This window comes from Tauraco erythrolophus, chromosome 19 (assembly GCF_009769465.1).
Source record: "Tauraco erythrolophus isolate bTauEry1 chromosome 19, bTauEry1.pri, whole genome shotgun sequence".
In the NCBI taxonomy this organism is placed as follows: Eukaryota; Metazoa; Chordata; class Aves; order Musophagiformes; family Musophagidae; genus Tauraco; species Tauraco erythrolophus.
The window spans coordinates 9,369,606-9,388,933 of NC_141483.1; the positions used below are offsets into that span (position 1 = coordinate 9,369,606).

The 19,328-nt window shown below is 39.4% G+C and overlaps 1 protein-coding gene across 1 annotated transcript in view; it reads left to right on the forward strand.

Moving 5' to 3' along the window:
* GALNT9 (polypeptide N-acetylgalactosaminyltransferase 9) overlaps positions 1–17,874 on the forward strand; it is a 152,420-nt gene extending 134,546 nt beyond the window's left edge. Inside the window, exons 7-11 of the mRNA XM_009977466.2 lie at positions 2,268–2,453; positions 5,869–6,006; positions 8,671–8,766; positions 16,941–17,108; positions 17,728–17,874. Coding sequence (XP_009975768.2) covers positions 2,268–2,453; positions 5,869–6,006; positions 8,671–8,766; positions 16,941–17,108; positions 17,728–17,874 — 735 coding nt within the window. The remainder of the gene's footprint in view (positions 1–2,267; positions 2,454–5,868; positions 6,007–8,670; positions 8,767–16,940; positions 17,109–17,727) is intronic.
* Positions 17,875–19,328: the final 1,454 nt, after the last annotated feature.

Genomic DNA, 19,328 nt, shown 5'->3' on the forward strand with positions numbered 1-19,328 from the left:
TTTGTCTCTTTAAAGAGCAAAATGGAGTTGAGGGGTAGGGTCAAGGAGTGACTGAATGTAAGTGTAAAGCAATCTATATGGCTGCAGATGGGGCGGTCACACCACAGTGCAAATTCACGCTGACTGCTGAGCACGGAGGGTCCTGGCTGACAGGGTGAGCATTATCTGGCCCGAGGCTGCTGCTGCTGCCTTTTTTTGTTGTGTTTTCTTCAAAGCCAGGTGCCTGAGTTCCCTGTGGATTTCATCTGGGCAGAATTTATTGCTGATAAATAACCGTTTGTGTTGAATTTACAGATGAGCTAAACTGTTTCCTTTAATATTGCAGTTTAGTACCTTTTTCTTTTCAGGTTTGCATGAGCACTGGCATTTGAAGGAAATAAATCTGTCGCTCAGATAATGTGTTTGCCCTTGGTACCAAAATATATAAATAAAAATTACAAGGTCATTAGCCATATCAAGAGAAAGAAAAATGTGCTGTGCATTAAATAGCTGACTTCCAGGATGGGTTGGGCAAATAGCAGTATACTAAAGCATACTACTCATTTCCCCTTCTGATCATGAAAATCAATTAATTCCTTTCTTTTTTGTAGCACTTCCCCTTTGCACTGAAAACCTTCAGGATATGTCAGTCCAAATTTATGAGCAGTGTGGTTTTCAGTATGTTTTATTTATCAAATGCAAATTCCAGTGCCAGTTATTTACTACAGAACTGTTTGGAAAGCAGCAAATAAATATTACCTAACAAAGTATTTTAAAAAAAAAAAAAAAAAGGAGGAGATTTTTATCTGCCACTTCCCAAGCAATTTATCTTTGTCCCTGAGTGGGCAGATTAGGTGGAGAACTGCCCCAGTATTGTTCTGGAGCGCATTGTGTCTGGAAATGAGCTCTCGTGCTCAGTAAAAGGTGGCCTTGGAAAGCAATGGATTATTGCTTATGTTTTAATATCTTTTATTTATTTCACCTAGACTATAGTACTACGTGCAAACCTGAGGAAACTGAAACACATAAGCTTTGCTCACCCTGCATTGTTCCTAATCTCACTGATTCAAAGAGGCAAGTCCTCTTCGTTTCCCACCATAGAGTTCAGACAGTAAATAACAGGAAAAAATTGCGCGGTATGGGTACAGTGGTGCCAGGGAAGGCTGGGTGATACAGTCTTCGCTCAACTCCTTTTATCCATCTTCATCAACTCGGGAATGGAGAGATAGGTGGTCATCTGTTGCTTCTTATGTGACTAGGCTGCAGGCAAAGGTACACAGAATAGTTGCAGCCAAGGTTCCTCCTTTCCTCTGCCTGGCAGGTGAGCGGCTGAGAGGTTTCAGGAGCACGGGGTGAGCAATGCGTTTGCTGTGCTCACATTCCCTACCAAGTTTGGCAGTAACCTCTGTCGCTAAATAAACGCACGTTTTGGTTAATGGCTGGATTTACTAAGGCATCCTGTGTCTTACTCTTGGCTAAGATTTCCGTGGGACGTCCTGTACCAGGTCGGTGAGTGTTTCTCACTGACGGCAGGGCAAAGCGTGTTTGCGAGGGAGAATTGCTGCCCTGAAAATCAGTGAAGCCTGCAGGGGCTGGATTAGAAAAAGAAAAGAAAAATGGACTGACTCACAATCAAAGTCTATGTTACCATAATGACAAAATAAATGTGTTTCCGTGCTTTTTTTCTATGGGTATTGTGCATATGGGTAATTTGTTTCCTTTTCTTTCCCAAAGGTAACGTTCAAATCCCCACATGAAAGACTCAGGTGTGGAATAGGTCATGGGATGCTTATGTATGCTAAACGTGTATCAGATTTTTCTGGCAGTCACATTTAAGCTATTAAAAGTTTGTTAGTTGATTTGCAGAGCTGATACAGTAACCCCCATGTACAGCACCAAACACGGCTGGTTGATACAACTGATTTTTGTTGATGTTTCAGTGATAATCACTAGGTTAAATTAGTCCCTATGACAGAGCTTACCACCTTATAATTTGTCTTCTGCCTAATTGTTCCAAGAACAGTGACGTTATGGGGAAGGACTTGGATATTTATGGCACCTAAGCTTATGTACTTAACACAGCCAGCTGTGTTCACCTCAGACTCATCTGTAGTCCATGTGGTGACCTCCAGAGCAGGTAAATCCACTGATCGTTCTGAATCGTTTGATAGTACCCGTCTCCACCGAGGGAATGCTCTATATACAGCATCTGAAAAGAAGCAGTCGTATCACCTTAAAAAGAGAAAAAAAAAAAATCTTTTTTTTTTTTTTTCCTTCAACTCTCCCAGGTCTGGCAGTGTGGAGGAAGCATGGAGGTGTTACCCTGTTCTCGTGTGGCACATATTGAACGCACAAAGAAACCCTACAACAACGACATTGATTACTATGCAAAGCGCAATGCCCTGCGGGCTGCTGAGGTCTGGATGGACGACTTCAAGTCGCATGTTTACATGGCGTGGAACATCCCCATGGCAGTAAGTACGGGTCACGCTCTCTCCTGAACAGAAGCAGAAACACGGATGGCTGTTCCTAGTTAGCTCTGAGGTGAAGGATATTACTACAGTTGCATGAAGTGGGCTAACCTTAAGAGGAAGAGTGCTTTCATGCTGGTGCGTGCTCAATACGGAGAGTTCTGCCGTATAAACTTGCCTTCTCGGCGTAAGTTTTGTTGTGTGCTCAGGAGCGGTGGCACAGATTTATAATTTAACTAGAGCATGATGTTTCAGGTTTATGCACTTCCTCAGAAGAAGTCGTTAATTTGGGATGCCATTAAACTTCGAGGTGTTCATATGCTACATTGGTGAGGACTACAGAAATATCCATAAATAAAAATCATTATTCATCATGAGACTCAGTAGACCTCACCAGCATAAAAACAAAGTATGCAATAAAAGAATCACACATTAACTAGTTTTATTGTCTACAGGCTGAGAGTTGCAATGCGGACACATTCTGTTTCCTACTGTGCATAGGAATTGTAGATGGCATGTGGGGACCTCTAGGAATCCATGTAATATAAATATTAGATAAACTGTAGGTTCAATTTATCACTTTATTCTGTAAATATATCACATGCTACATCTCCACTGAGCATAATTCTTCAAGAGAACAGGTATATGTTATATCCCAGTCAGGTGGAAGCTGACTGGTGCTATATCCTTTAGTGGTATTTGCATCCAAATTATTCATGTGAAGGGGCACAGGGAGAGCTGCTGAGGGGAAGCATACTCTGTTCTGTAGGTAATGAGGGTTTAGTTAATCCTTATATGAGGGGTTTGTTCAAAGCTGATTGAAGTGAACAGAAACAGTAATGTTCCTATCAGAGCAGGAAAATATGCCCACCCAGGAGTGTCTTTGTGAATATTCAGTTATGACCTGGAGTTCATCGAAGGCACAGGAGTCTTGTCAAAGTCTTGATCAGATTTAGTCTGTGTCCTAAATACCATCGTGTACTTTGGTACCCAGGTAATACATCAAAACCCATTTTTGTTCGTTCCTGTTGTAGTTTTGAAAATACTGTACCTAAAGGAGCAATGTTTCATTCTTCTCCATGTGATGTCTGAATATGTCAGATGCTCACACATGTCCGAATTTCACTTACTGCCATTCAGCGTTGGACATTCTGTGCAATGTTGAAAGTTAGGTCTCTGTGACAATGAGTTTTGGTGTCTTCTTTTGGCATAAGAGGTAATTGCAGAGAATTATTTTGCCTTAACAAGGCAGTACTGCATAACTTCTTTCCCACACAAGATTTCCATAATAGTAAGAGGAAGACAAAGCAGCGTGCATTTAAGTTTTTAAGGGCATTTTGGCCCTGTCTGCATCCATTTGATAAAATTGTAAGTTTCAAATGTGAGAGGAAAAAGAAGTAACGTTGGTAAATTTCTTTGCTTGATGCCTTCTGCAAATGAATTCTGAGAACAGACAAGACATTTAAATAAGCATTTACACCAAAACATGATTTCCTTTAATCTCTCTGAGATTACTTATTGATGTAGTTTTCTACACTGAGCTATACAGCAGTGCTTTAAAAAAAAGAAAAGGGCACCATCTACATTAAGAAACATAAAATCAGCATAAGTACTGAACATTAAAATTTTCTTTCCATAAAATAAATTGATTGATAAAATGTGCATCATAAAAATAACCCCATTAGCTTTCAGGAAAAGGCAGCTAGTGTTGGTGTTCACGGAGTTATTCCACTGTAGTATTCAATCTAGATGACTAAGAAGTACAGTACTGTTGTGAGCTATAAGAAAACACTTGTACAGGAGAACTAGAAACCTTATTGCCTGCCCACGTGCTACATTCTGTGGACACCTCATTCTTGTGCCATCGCACTGTAACCTGCACACAATGACTGGAGCTAGTGCAGAAGTATGCACAGTGTTTTCATAGCTGCTCAATTTGCTGCTCTCGTGGTCTGTAGAAATGGCACTGCCAACAGGGCATTGATTGCCTCATTTTGCAATAGGGAAGAAAGGAGGCAGGTAAAATACTTGTGTTCTCCCATACCAGCTCCACAACTCGCTCCCTTCCAAGTTATTGAGGATCTGTGCATAATGTGTATCCTGATTAGTGAATGATCTTTGGACACATTTGCGAGATCATATTCTTATAACCTTCACCAACAGGTCAGCACATCTTTATTTTAGTTAAGCAAATATTTGCTATGCCCCTGCTTATGATCTATTCCTGGACAATTTTAGTGATAAACGAATCTTAAATTGAGTGATTTATTGTACTGAGTGCCTCTGAGATTTGCTCTCCTTCCATGTAGCCTGAAGTAGTATGTAAATTAACATTCATTTGAATGGATGCTGCATAGAGAACTCCTGACAAAGTATGCATCAGCAAGCAGCAGTGAGCACAGTAAACTCTTTATGTGGCAAATAGAAAAACCTGTTCGGTATTACACTTGTATTCTCTCCTGAAAGCTAGGCATCTGTTGGGGATTCTAATAAACCCTGAGCCAAGATTTGCTGCTGTCTTGTAACCCTGCGTTAGACATCATTTGTAAAATGTACAGAGATCTTTCTGGAGGAAATGTACTTGGCACTTAAGACAGATCCGTGCAAAACTCCCTAGTTTCAGTCCATTTGATTCATACAGTGTCGGAAAAGACTTTTAGATGAGGTAACTCTCACTGTTTTAACGTTGAACTGTGATGATTTGTAATGATTTAAATCAACAGACACTAAATCAGAACCTGGCAGTTTTTAAATGGCTGGTTTTGATCATATTGATTTGCCTCCTCCGGCCTGTGTTTTTTCCCGGGATTTGTATGCAAACAGGGATTAAATTGTGAAGTAGAATTATGAAAAAGGGTTTGAGTCTAACTGTGTTGTATGGCTCAAGTCTGCCGATGAGCTTGAGTTCTAGTAAAAACTGAATGCAGGTCTGTGCAAATGTTTAATGGAGCTGGATGACTTTTTGAGCGGCTCCGCTGTGACGTTGTAACAGGTCTGTTCTGATCTCATTTACCTTGGTGAATACATAAGTCTATTACCAGAGTAAATCTTGATCAAGCTGCCATGTCTTACATCAGAATTACCGCCTAAATTCTGAACGAATCTGAAAGCAAGAGAGTTCAGGTTTGATTGCAAACATTTAAATTGCTGTAAGTAACAACATTCTTATTGTATTCTTATTATTTCGATTTATGTTGGTTTTTTGCTTGTTCATTATCCTTCTTTTTCCACTGACTTTCATTAATATTTATTTTCTGCTCTCAACAGCAGCTGTTTGATGAGCTGCTACTTACAAAAGGGAAAGAAGAGAAGGAAATACATCTTGGTATACAAAATGAACTCCAATTTGGTTTCAGTAAAGAAAACAACTGTAAAGTCAATGCAGTAAGATTTCTTTATTCTTTTTTCTGCTTTGTAGAACCCTGGAGTTGACTTTGGAGATGTTTCTGAACGAATAGCTCTACGACAGCGACTGCAGTGCCGGAGTTTTAAGTGGTACTTGGAGAACGTCTATCCTGAAATGAGGGTTTATAATAATACAGTCACTTATGGAGAGGTACTGTATGTCTTTAAAAATATATTGTGGCTGCATTAGTGCAGTCCTTTCGTCTTAGTGGTGGGTATACAGGATGTACAGAGTAATTTCAAGTCAGTACAGTAGTAGCAACAGAAAAGTCCTCCCCTACTTTTAATCAACACTAAGTGTGGCTTTGAGAAGCATTGTCCCTTGCATTGGAGTGTTTCAGATGAAATCGTTCTCACTAGTGATGATATGCAAACTCCTTGGCTTTCTTTTTAAAATAGAGCAACTCTGAGAACATAAATTTGAGTTAATCATTTTCCCAAATAGGATGCCACAAATGTCATCAAGAAAGTCAAGAAAGCTGAAATAATTACAACTAATTAAAACAGTTGAGTTTACTAAATTTTTTGGAGGTAAAGAAGAAACCCTTTTTTGAGTTTTGCTAAACTATTTGAAGGATTGCATTCACTTTATTAATAAACTTTTGCAGTCTTCCTTGTTCAGAATAAAAAGCAACATATCCTTGTTCAGATTATGAGGTGGGGCTACCATTTGGCAGGTCTTTATCTCATTATGAAAAAGTCATTAGAGGAAAAACAATTTTGCTGCTTTGTGCTCAGATTCTGTATTTTCCTTTCCATTTGGGTACCAGTATTGAGTAAGACCTTGAGATACCTACTCTGAGATACCTGAGTGGATACGTTACTTTACCCTAATAAAATGCTGGATCCAAATGTGTTAGAAATGTGTAGATGTTTCAGTTCACCTCAGCTGTCTGGGTCATTTCTTTATTTTCTGTCAGCCAATCAAATCTCCAATGTATGCTTGACTCCAACCTTTAAAGAAGTCAGGCATGCCTTCTATAACTCTTTAAATCTCTGACGTGCCTGTAATGTGAGGACTCCTATCACATGTGACTGTGAACTGGGGTGAACTTCTAGGACAAATCTGCTGCAAAGTGTTTTTAACATTCTGTTTTAATTGCCTACATGAACTACAATTAAATCCAACAGCGATATATTCTCGCACAAGACAACTAAATGGACATTATTCCTTTCTGTTCCATTTGATTGACTTCATGTAAAGATAAGTCAGACGCTTCAGATACTGCTACAAAGTGCAAGTTTTATTGCATAATGTCACTTTGCGTCCTAATATAACTATCCCTGGCAGTAACTGAAGAAAGAAGTTGAGTAAATTCAACAGGAGCTATTAGTAACTGTCAGCTCTGAGGAGGCTGTTAACTGCGAAGAACATTGGCAGTACTGCCAATGTTGTGTCAATTATACCACCAGTTAGCAAGCTGGGCTCTAAAAAGAAGTTTGTTTCTGTTGAGTGGTTGCATGAAGGTTCTGGATTCAAACAGGAAGTTTAGTGATGCAAGTATCTAATTCATTAAAATTTATAATAAAATGGAGCCACACAAGCTATTTACCTAATATAAACTGGCATAGTTCCCTTTCAGTCTTACATGCCCATAATGAAAAAAACAGAAGCTTCATCTAAATGGCATCAAGGTTATTATTAAATACCTTCTCTTCTGGTTATTTTCCTGGAGGAAAAGATATCTGGATTTTAGCAGATTTAAAGGAAAATACGTGTATTGAGTAGATGGGAAACAGATTTAAACAGTACTAAAAATATATTTCCTAGTGACTCAATTCACATTTTTTAAAGCCGTGTCATAAAGCTGTCTTTATCTTCTTTAGCCTTTATAGTACTTGAGTCATAAAATAAACCTCCTGGAATTTAGCTGATGGTAAGCCCCCTTATCAGATCGCTGTTATGCTTGTACACTGTAATATGAAGGATTATTTACCAATTTTTCTGGCACCTCATGCGGCAGCTATTTCTATGTTATGAGAGTGGCCAGACAAATTGTTCACAGTCTAAAGTTAAACTGACCTGTTGACTGCTTCAAAATATCTCTCTAAATAACCTCTTGATTAAGATACCTGTAAAATTTTTCTGTGTCTAAAATATTGTGTAATACTTCTAGCCTGAAGAGAAAGAAAGGCCTGAAATTTCACAAGAGCTCCAGATGAGTTTTATAGACTTGTAAACTTTCCTTGTCTGGGGAGGCATCCGAATTTTTGGTTTGGTTGGTTCTCTGAACCCAAACTTTCTATACATTGAAAGCCTTCCAACACTGCTCAGCATTGCTGTATCCTTTCACAATAATGTGCTTACATCACTTCTGTACCTAACCATACACTATATTCTCAATTCAAATAGAATCATTTCATATGCTTTTTTGTTTTTATATATGCAGTAGGAGCAAATAAAAGGGTGCCATATCCCATTCCAATCCTTGGTAGTTCCTATGCTGTTTGGTTTAAGTCACATTCTCAACATATGTGGTCAAAATTTGTGTTTACACAAGGCTAATTTGGAGCAAAATTTGGCCTGGGTTTCTTAAAGTGAATTTTATGAGGTTTTGATCCTTGAGCAATTGCTGAAAATAAAACTCTGACCCAAGGTCTGTAAAGACTGCAGGTTGTCCAAATAATGTCTTTTCCTGAAGCAAATTCACTATTGACATCCTGTCATATCTAGAGAATAAGCATGTGTTTCTGAGAATAGTTTTACATCCTGGTTGTTTCGATAGCTGTAGTGCAGCTAAAATTTAGCTAGATTGGGCTGGCATTGGACAGATTAATTTCTAATACAACTGTTTTCTTTCTGATCTGGTTATAGGTGCGTAACAGCAAAGCTAGTGGCTACTGCTTAGATCAGGGAGCCGAAGAGGATGACAAAGCAATCCTTTATCCATGCCATGGAATGTCCTCTCAGGTAAATGGTTAAAATCCCATCATTAATGAGACACCTTTAACTTAAAGAATTTTCAGAAGAAACAAAAAATAATTTGGTGCATTTGAGTTGACTTTGGCAGTATACTACTGAGTTGCATAGGAAAATATCTGGCTTTACTCCAGTCTTTTTGGGTGCCCTTTCCAAGGCTGTTCAGCATGTGAATCTATACATTGAAGATACCAGTAAGGAAAACAAAAGAATCATGATAATGCATTTTAATAACAGAGCGATCTACTGAAGATTAATGAATTTAGGCAGTTTGAGTGAGCGGCTCTTCTCCTTTTGGCTTAACTTGTTCAAAGAATAGTACCTCTTTAACTGTTTATTGATCCAGTAGTCGGCTATGCAGAAATTATTTAGCAAGCTGCTGATGTGACTCTCCAAGTAGGCAAAAAGTTAAGCACATATTTAACATCAACTTCAAAGGGAATTAAGAATATCTTTTAATACTTTTCTAAATTAGAAGATTTCTTTTGTGTCAGTCCCTGTGTGTATTATTATTTTCTTACAGATGTCTGGAGATTTTAAAATTACATTTCTTCTTTCTATGCTCATAGTGCTGTTACTTGTATTTTAAATACAAGTTGGATATTATTTAAATCCAGGACTTGAGCTTCTTCTGAAATGTAATTCTAGTTTCTTTTGAAGTACTATCTGAACCAAAACTACGTTAATGAACATTCTCATGTGTAAATAAACTCTGACCTTATCATGGACTTAACAATTATCTGAAGTTCAGTCATACATATATTGATTTGGAGTTCTGGGTCGTACATCACTGTGGAGGCATAACAGGAGCCGTAAAATATAAATATTGCCTATTGTGCTTAATAGCTGGTGAAGAGTCATACCTTATTAGAGCAAAGTGAGATAGACAGTAATTCCTACTGATAAAATGTCCACCTTTGGCAGGATCATTATGGAACACTTGACTGACAGTTTCCTAGTAGAGGCACAAGGAACAGCCTTTGAGTAAGGTAACAAAATAGTGTTCCTTAATTAGATGTAAATGAGCTTGTCAAGAAGACTCTAGTTAGAGATGTCAAGGCACTCAGAGTTCGGTCTCTTGCTCCATTCTAATTCTGACCAGAAAGTTGCAAATTTAAGTCCTTCTAGAAAGTCTGTTTGCAACATCTAATCTATCATTGTGCTAGCATTGAGAAGAATAATGAAACAAACGGTTCTGACTGTAATTTACTTTGCAGTTTAAGTCCTTAACCTACTTGTTTGCGCCCATGTTCTATGACTCCTCTTTCATAGAACATGCTTTGACTTCCAGAAGAAGAAAATAGATGAGGGCGTAAGTTATTGTGCACTTATTTGAAAGGAAGTACGATGTGCCTAGCATCTCTTGAGTAACTCTTGTAAATTTTGGGGCATAAAGTGTCTCACCTCTCAGCATCCAGCTCTGACTAATTTTTTCCATTAAGGAACAGGTCATTTTCCTTTTAGTAAGATGTAAATACGTTGCCTAGTAGATGATACCTTTTAAATTGTGGGCTCTAGACTAGACACTGGGCAGCTCTTCCCAGGTGCAAATAACAATATATAAAGTATATAGTGCCCAAGAAGTTGAAGTTGAGTAGTGAGCAGTTAAATCTCCTCTGGTTCACTTCTACTACAGGTCTTCAGTATCCTGTCTATGTGAATTTTCTGAAAAATCCTGAAAAGCTCTTTTTAGGCTTTACAATACAACCACAAGCTAGAGCCCTTTTGTTACTAGCATTGTATAAATGCATGGAAAGATAAAGTCACTCTTCCCAAACCCTTAAAATCCAAAGCATCCCCTGTGTTTGAGAAAAGTATGGGAAAGGCAAAAAGCTAATCTACTAAATCAACCTGCAGCACTTTTCATTTCCTTTTTTCTTAAAAAAAAAAAAAGGAAAAAGAAAAAAAGTTTTCATTCTGTAGGAAACACCAAGCAGAAGGCAGAGGTGATGTTTTATCTAAGTGGAGTGTTTCACAGACAAGCGTGGGTTGGAGCCACTCAAATGCAGCCAAGTTAATTAATGATTACACAGCTGGAAAACTTCTATCATCTCACCACAATTTACCGAATTAATTCAGTATGAGAACCACAGCTGCACAAACCCTAATCAAGGATATTCAAGCACATAGCATGAAAGGTGTTGACAGCAAGTGTTTTAATATATTAAATAAACATTTTTAAAGCCTCTCTTCTAATCAGCCTGGGTGAGCATAGTTGGCTGTTACGTTTAGCTTTCAGTTTCTGACATTTTTCATCTCAAGCGTAGGGCATAAAATACCCCTGCTGAGTTGAGATGTGGGTTAGTTGTACACTCCTACTGAATATAAATGAAAATAAGCATGGCACTCCTTTTCACCAGTTAAGTTATCACTGGTGCCTGATGTGTCCTACCGGTGTGAAAGCCTCTTGCTATTCAGCTACAGTCTTGCTTGGTTTTCATACTCATCAATTTTGACAAGCAAATTACCAGTGATTTTAGTCTACATGTGGTTCCACTGAAACCAACAGAAGTCAGTCAAGTGTTTAAAGAATGCTGAGTTAGGAATAAGATTACTGTTCATCTGTGGTAAAATGCTCTTTTCTTCTCCTTCTTACCCTTCTATTTCCCTTGCACATTGCACAACTCTGAAGGGTGTTGTTCTGCATTACCAGTGAAAAATAAAGCCACTCTGCCGTTACTGCTCCATCAACAAAATGCCTTTCCCATGTGTACTCTCAACATCAGTTTTTACCGTGACAAATCACATCTTTTCAATGACATCAGCTTTTGAATTTCTTTATTCAAAGAGGGACAAGCTCTTTTATGGATGCTCTGAAATGTATTTAGCCTGAGTTTACCTCAATTTAGCTTAATGAGTTTGACTTGAGCTAAGTCACTGTAAGCTAACAGGACTATCCAGACAAGGTTTTGCATCAGTCTAAGTTGATTTCAAAATTTGCTTTACAGAAAAGTATTGTCCTTTTTCCGTGTATTCATTGGATCTGAACTTTGAGGCCATTCCCTTTCAGGAAAAAACTGCTGGGAGAGCAACGGGAAACAGTCCAAGGCTAGAGAAAATTCAGAAACAAAGCAATATAATGGGGGTCTTGGACTATGTTGCCTCTGCATGTGGCTTGTCTTGTACAATCAGTTGTAAAGCCCATTGGTTCTACAGCACTGCATATTACACTTTTGTTGTGAAATAAATAAATATAAATAAAAACAAAAAAAGGAGGAGGGGGCAGACAACACAACCCCCCAAAAGTGGAATGTGTTGTTCTGGAAGCTTCTTAGAATGGTTATAGGACACACAGGTTTTGAACCTTCTGAGGGCACTTACACAGCCTCAGTGGAAATGCTCACTGCCTCAGAGTCTGTCCTGAGTGCTGTGATGTGGAGCTGATTATACGTTGTGTGAAAGAAGAGGAGAACTTAATAAAACGGCATCCTGGGATAGAAGGGCCCTGGTGAACAGCCTTCTTCTCCGCCCTCCTCTCTTCCCTTTTCATACCGAGAGAAAGAGGAGGCACTGCAGCTGCGAAAGCGAGAACTCCCTCGGCATTGAGATCAAGCAGAAAGGAGGGAGAGCTCGTCGTCGTTCGGATTCCTGGAGCTCGCAGCTACGCAAACAGATGGAGTAAGAGGAGATGAAAGGCTTTACTTAAACTGTTGCTTGAGGGCAGATATTTAACATTTTGCTTGGTAGAGCTGTGGCTTTCCGGAGTTGCACACTGGGTTAGCAGCACTGGTTGCTTAGAGCAGGGTGGATGAAAAGATTAAAAAAAAAAATGTTTCTTAACTTGCAGGAAGCGGTAGGTGAGATTCTGTAACAAACCTGGAAGTTTGGTAACTTTCTTTTGTGATCTGTTTGTCTTCTGGTGACAGTATTCTGGAGGTATTTCAGACTCCTGTATAGCTCTCTGTTTCAATTTCTGCCAGCTTACAGCTCACCTTAACCTGCAGGGCTGAAGGATCATTAAAGATCTCCTTTTGCTTGGAGAACGAGAATTAAAGAGGAGAGAGGGGTTACATTTAAAGTGGAAAGCTAAGGGACCTACCCATATGACTGTTTCCTACAAACAATTACTTGTTATTTTTCGCTTTTTTTCACTTGAATGGAAATTAGCAGGAATGGATTTTTCTGAAGTCAAATCCTTCAATTAAAAGCTGGCATTTACTTATCACACTGATGCTACTGAAGAATCACCTTCCATAGGCAGCACTGCTCTCTGTTTTTGAATCAGACATGGTGGCTTTGATAAACAAACTTTGACATCTCTTCCATTTTGTGCAGATTTCTGAATGTTGAAGGGAAAAGTATCCTATGTTATCTTAGGCACAGCACATAGTAGCAGGATTAGATCTTGGAGTATTTAATAGAGCATTTAGCTTCAATGGTGTTTATGTGGATCCTTCAGCTCTCCTCAGATGAAAGAGAAACAATGAGCGAAGGTCCATCTTCATGTGATGTATAAAATTCTGTTTCTGTTCTGCAGATTGCAATGGGTGTATGTGGATACATAAGACTCTCAGCCCATCAAGACTAGCACAGACTTCTGTTATGAATGGGATTGGATATCTGTTAATCAAGGGGACTTTATCATTTGATTTTGGCTGGTTGGCACTGGGAATGCATTTGGTGTGATGTATCGTGCCCACGGTTCTAATGCAAATGGAGAAATTATTTCTTTTTCAGTGTGGTGGTGGAACTCAAGATCAAATTTGAACACAGCAGGTGCTATTTTCACTGTCATTGACTCTATATCCCAGTTCCTGTTTTCTAGTCTACAGTAATAAGCAACTTTAATGCTCATTTTATTTTCAGAGTTTATGTTGTCTCTACGAAGTTATGATATGAAATCTTTGGAGAGAGACTTTGTTAATTGTATAGTAGTTTCTTGAATATTAATTTCTGGTCTGATCTTGCAGAAGCAGGCACTAAAACTTTACTATGTCATGTGGTCTAAACTGAGATAATTGGTTTGGTGTGGGTTTCTTAGAATTTTATTTTATTTTAGGGTGAGCCTAAGTTTTTATGTCTGTTGGTGCTCTTGGCAGAAAGTACGGATTCAGGAAGATCGAACCCATGATATTCCATTTGTCTTGTCATTGTATAGATACCGGTTTCCTGCACCGAGCCATCTCCGACTCGAACTGTCACACAACTGCCACTTTCAATATTGGAGATAGTTTAATAGAGTTCGTGTATCTTCCCCTTCTAAGGCCTAAGCAGAAATGGTAATTTCTGCTTTGACAGGCTTCTGCATAACAATGTCTTTCCCAAGTACATGGCTACTGCGATGCAGAGCACATGCAATTCTGGCTACTGAGATTCTAAGGACAAAGAATATTTTACACCATTTTAATATCAGTACAGAAAATGCTGCTCATCTTGAACCATAGAGAAAATTGATCCTATAGAGCAGGTAGCCTGTTATGAACAGTGGTTCTGATTATCTAGATCAGGCAAAGCCATCCAGGTTGCTACGTGATGTTTTGGGACCTGGAGAAGTATAATAATAATAAGTCTGGAAGGTGAACATGTTTCCCAGGCAGTGTAAGTTTTAGTCATGTCTGCAGTTCGTTTGAACTCTGCTAAGTATCGATCAGATATGAGAAGTGTGAAACATACAAACAGGTTTTACTTTAAAAAAAAAAAGTGGTTTTTTTTTCCCACCTCTCCTTTATGTGGAGAAAAAAGGAAGTTAATTTGTCTGAGCTGGCAGTCCATTCATACTTTGAATGACTTTGCTTGCTTGAGCTTCTTTTACGTATGTCGCTCATACTCTTATAGTGAAAGACAAAAAAAAAAAAGTGTCTGAATTTAGTGCGTATAGACAGTGCCTCAACTATGACATTGTTCATACCAAGGAGAATCTTCCGGTCGTTATCCCTCTGCCTTCTCAGATGTAGGCTCTGTTCTAACTCTGCACTTCACATGGTTGCTCTGAACAGAAGTGGCAGGTGGGAAAATGAACACGTAGTTTGTCAAAGGGTATCTGGTCTGGCAGCGAGCAGACCATGCTCTTTTCACCACCAGCAAGATACGATTATTCACAGCATGATTCTTCCGAGGTTAATAAGGGTGGCAGTAGAAAGCTAGACTCTAATTCGAGGTTTTTTGATTGACTCTTGATGATATCTCATGCACTGGTCAGTAGCATCCAATAAATGGTAGGCACTTCTGACCTCCCTTCCCTTTCTTGTTAAGTAATTTCAGCCCTATAACAGCAATAAGACCAGAGAGGCAGTGAATTTCCTGGGTGATAATTGCATTTCTTCGGTGACTCTGATCTGCACCCTGCAGCATTCTGCCTCACAGCATACAAGCCATGTAGCTGACTCCATTTTGCAGTCTTTTGGCACCTGGGTGCTGCACTTGACTACTTCTAGGGTAAGAAAGGTACAATATTATGCTGGTGTCATTGACTCTGGATTTAAACACAGAAGTGAGAAATAGATACGTCTAATTTGATGTATTGACCTGCTGCCAAATTAACATCGTGCATTTTCCCTTTAATGTGCTTTGAAATCTCCCTCAATAGGTTCTCCCTCAACAATCTAAAGAAGTAGTAGTAATTAAGGGAATTACTTATTAATTTTTGCAACTTATAAATGAGGACTCCATTGCTGTCATAGTTATCTCAGTGCAATGTGATACAGAGTGAGCTGGCAGAGCCCCTTTTCCCTCTAAATGAGCATCCTAAAACCACCCTTAAGGCTTTGAGGCTTTATCAGAATGCAGATTGAAACTAATTGCAGTAGAGAAAAATCAGATCTGGAAAAGACAGAATGGAAGGTTGATTTCAAACTCTTTTTCATCAAGATGATGTTCTTCAGGCCTGCTGTCATCCTGCAGTTCTTCAGAGGCTTCTTGGGTTGCAAGAAACTTTTCAAGGTCCCCAGTGTGTCCCTAGGAAAAGCTTTTTTTTTTTTTTTCCTCCAGTGTCTTAAGATGTGGGTTCGTTTGCTGCCTGCTCTTCCAGGAGCCAGCAGACTCCACGCTGGCTTTGTCCCTGCCCACACATGGAGTGCACGAGGTTGTGTTGTCCCAGACAAGGAGTGGTGTCACCAGCCTCACTGACCCAAAATGCAGCAGCATGAGAAGGCAAAGGGGCAGCTGCCCTCTGCTTACAGAAAAAGGCTGCTGTGAACACAGCAAACGAGTTCTCTTCCATCACGCCTTTGTGTTGTGATGGCTCATCAAGAAGAGCCATCTACAGATAGTCTTCATGTCTTGAAATGTTTTCCCTTGTTCCAGTATTCATGTAATAAAATATATTCTGGCACAGTGAGATTACAAAAGACCAACTTTTTTACCTCACCTTCTACATAGCGATTTTTTTTTTTTCCCTTGAGGACTGTTTTACTGTGAATGACTCGAGGCAAGTCAAATCACCACTTAAAATAGAAGAAAGGTTAAAAAAAAAATTACACTCCTATAAAAATTAACATTAATGATTGTGCCTGCTTAAGTTTTTTTTTATTAAAAAAAAAAGGCCTCTAAAATAATAAATGGCCCTTACCTGAAGCCTCTAATTATAGCCAGTAGCATTTACCACATCACTAAATTGCAGAACAGTTAAGCCTCACACAAAACTGAAATGCCAGAGTGTGATTCTTTATTATGTAGGCCTGAAGCATATGTTAGCAAATTTGCTGCTACTTCCCTCACGCTTTCTTTTTTCCTCTCATATTTTTGGATACCGATTGCATGGTTGGATTTTTTCGGTAGCGTTTATTTACAAAAACTAATTAGCCTTGTTGCTATCAATAGCCTCTAACAGAGCTCTGAAGAACAAACTGCACAGCGAATTGACATTGTGTCCTTGTTAAATCAACTCCTGCTGAGTGGGTATGATTTACATATTGATTACTTCACTTTCTTGATTGCCCTTTTGCAGTGAAATAGTGGGTGGGGAATGGTGGGGAGCAGAGGTGTGAAAGAAAGGAATATTGTGTCTTGCAAGAGACCCGGGGTGTGTGTGAAACAAGTTTCCCGAGCTTTGCCCTTGAGCAGCGTGTGCCAGACCGGGAAGGTCCCAACACGCAGCAGGATGAAGGACTCTTCACCAGCACTTGGGGCAGAAGCCAGCAGTGAAAGCAGCTGCAGGTGGGCTTTGTGTCCCATCGCTGGGGTCCCTGAGGCTGTGGTTAAAGTCTTCCCTTTCCTTTCTTCCCCAGCTTGTCCGCTACAGCTCGGAAGGCGTCCTGCAGCTGGGGCCGCTGGGCTCCACCGCCTTTCTGCCCGACTCCAAATGCCTCGTTGACGATGGGAAGGGCAGGACACCGACTCTGAAGAAGTGTGAAGATGTCCTGAGGCCCGCGCAGAGGTTCTGGGATTTCACACAGGTACGGAAGTGTTCAGGGAATCTTGCAGCGATAAATTGTGAGAGAAATACTGCTTTAGGGGATATTTAATTAAAAAAAAAAAAAAAGCAAGTCTTTAGAGGACCATGCTAGGAATCCTCTCTTATACCTTCTAGGTCATGTGCTATCTAGGAATTTTCATGCTTGCAATTTTTTTGGAGTGTCTAGGAATTTTTGGTTCTAGAATATTTCTAGGTTTTTTCTAGCATCTTTCTAGGAATGTTTAGACCTAAAGCTTTCAATTAAGTTTTAGCACTTTTGAAGGCATTCTTAACAGTTTCTGGGATTTCATGTATCTTAGGTTCTGTAGGGATTCTATAGTGCTTTTTTGAGATTTTCTAGCGATTTCTGGGGAATTTTCTAGCAATTCCTAAATCTAGAATTGTCAAGGAATTATTTTGCCACTTTGTATGGATTATCTAGCTTCTCCTAGGAATTTCTAGCACTTTCTAGGGACTGTTATCGCTTGATATATACAGAAATTTCCAGGCATTTTATAGCGTTTTCTAGGGATTTACAGTTTTAGCACTATTTTTCTTCTCCTTTTTCTATTCCTTCTTCTAATCCTTCTTTTCTTTTCTTTTCTTTCCTTTGTTTTCAGAATGGTCCAATCATCAGCAGAGACACTGGCCGTTGTCTAGAAGTGGAAATGTCAAAGGATGCAAATTTTGGGCTCAGATTAGTCGTACAAAGGTGCTCGGGGCAAAAATGGATGATTAGAAACTGGATAAAACACGGCCGACACTGACTGCTGGGGCTGAGGAGCTGCCTCTCCTGCCGTTGTTCATTGCTCAGCGTGCCATATCTTGCAAGGCATTTGTCTTAAAGCAAATTAGTTTGAACAGGACTTGGCTCTCAAGAGTCCCTCATAGTTGGGCATTCAAAGGAAATAAGAAGAAAAAGAAATGCAGACATGTCCATGCCCTATTTGACTCTTTCTTGCTCCAGTAGATGACCCGGGAAGCTTAAAATGAGTATTCTGTTGATTTGGAAATCTTGGGAACATCAGAAATCAACAGAAGAGTGGGTTCCTTAAGCTCTGCTAGAGGAATTAATATACAGGTGTTTCTATGATGAGTTGAAAGAAGAGATCCCACTACTGCCTCATAGAGAGTTCTCTGATGAGTAGCTTTTTAGCTTTAAGTTATTGACTGGTGCACAACTCCTATGGTGAATAATCATGTGCCTTTTTTATTGTACTTCGGATAAAAGGGGACTGGAAAAATCCTACCTTTTCAGCATGTCTGGTTCATTGTGCTAAAGAAGACCTGTAAATAACACTGGAAATATAATATAATATATGATAAATTTCAAGGTTGATTGTTTAGGAGTCTCTATTTCTAGAAAGAGACTGTTCCGCAAATGTTTACAGGTGGTTCTCAACCTTCAAGCTGCTAAAAAGCAGCATTTTAGAGACCTCTTCTAGGTAGACACAGGTAAATGTTGAATAGTTAAAATAGCCACATGCTCCATTATATTGCCACATTTTACATTTCCTGGCTGTAAAGGCATCACAATATAGCACTTGCATATTTAACTCTTTCAGGGCAGTAAATGTCCTAGTAGATGGATCAATTTGTAGAGGCCTCAGCTGGCCCACAAGTCCTGAGTGCATAAGGGGAAGGCTCCCATCCTGCAGTGCTGTCCATGCAGGTGCACTGTTGTGTTGTTCCAGAAACTGCCTGGAAGCTGGATGCTCATTACTTCTGAAAATAAGTTGACTGGCTTGGGTGCCATCTGTGGAATTTAACAACTCGAATCTTCCATTTTGTTACCCATCCTGTGAAAATGTGAAATGTGAGCAAATACGCTTTGTGAGCACGGTCTAGACAAATTTCCTGAACAAACCAACAAAGTCTTTTCAGAATTTGAAAAACAAACAAAAACCTAGTGATAAGAGGAGAAATTAGAGCAAGACAGATCTAGGCAGCATATACAAGTACTATTACTCTGAAATATAAATATTTTACTGTAGTTGACCCATTGACAACATCTTTGTGAACCTGAATTTAATAATATATCCAGTGGTTCATGCAGTATCTGTGCACAGGGAGCCAGAGCGATGACAAGGCCTTATCCAAAAGGCTGTCCAAGTTGATGACCACTGTGTGGCTTTGGATGTGGGTCCATGGCAGACAGCTTTTCAGTACAGCAGATTCAGTCATACTGAAGGAGAGAAAGAGGTGGTACCTGTTCACTGTT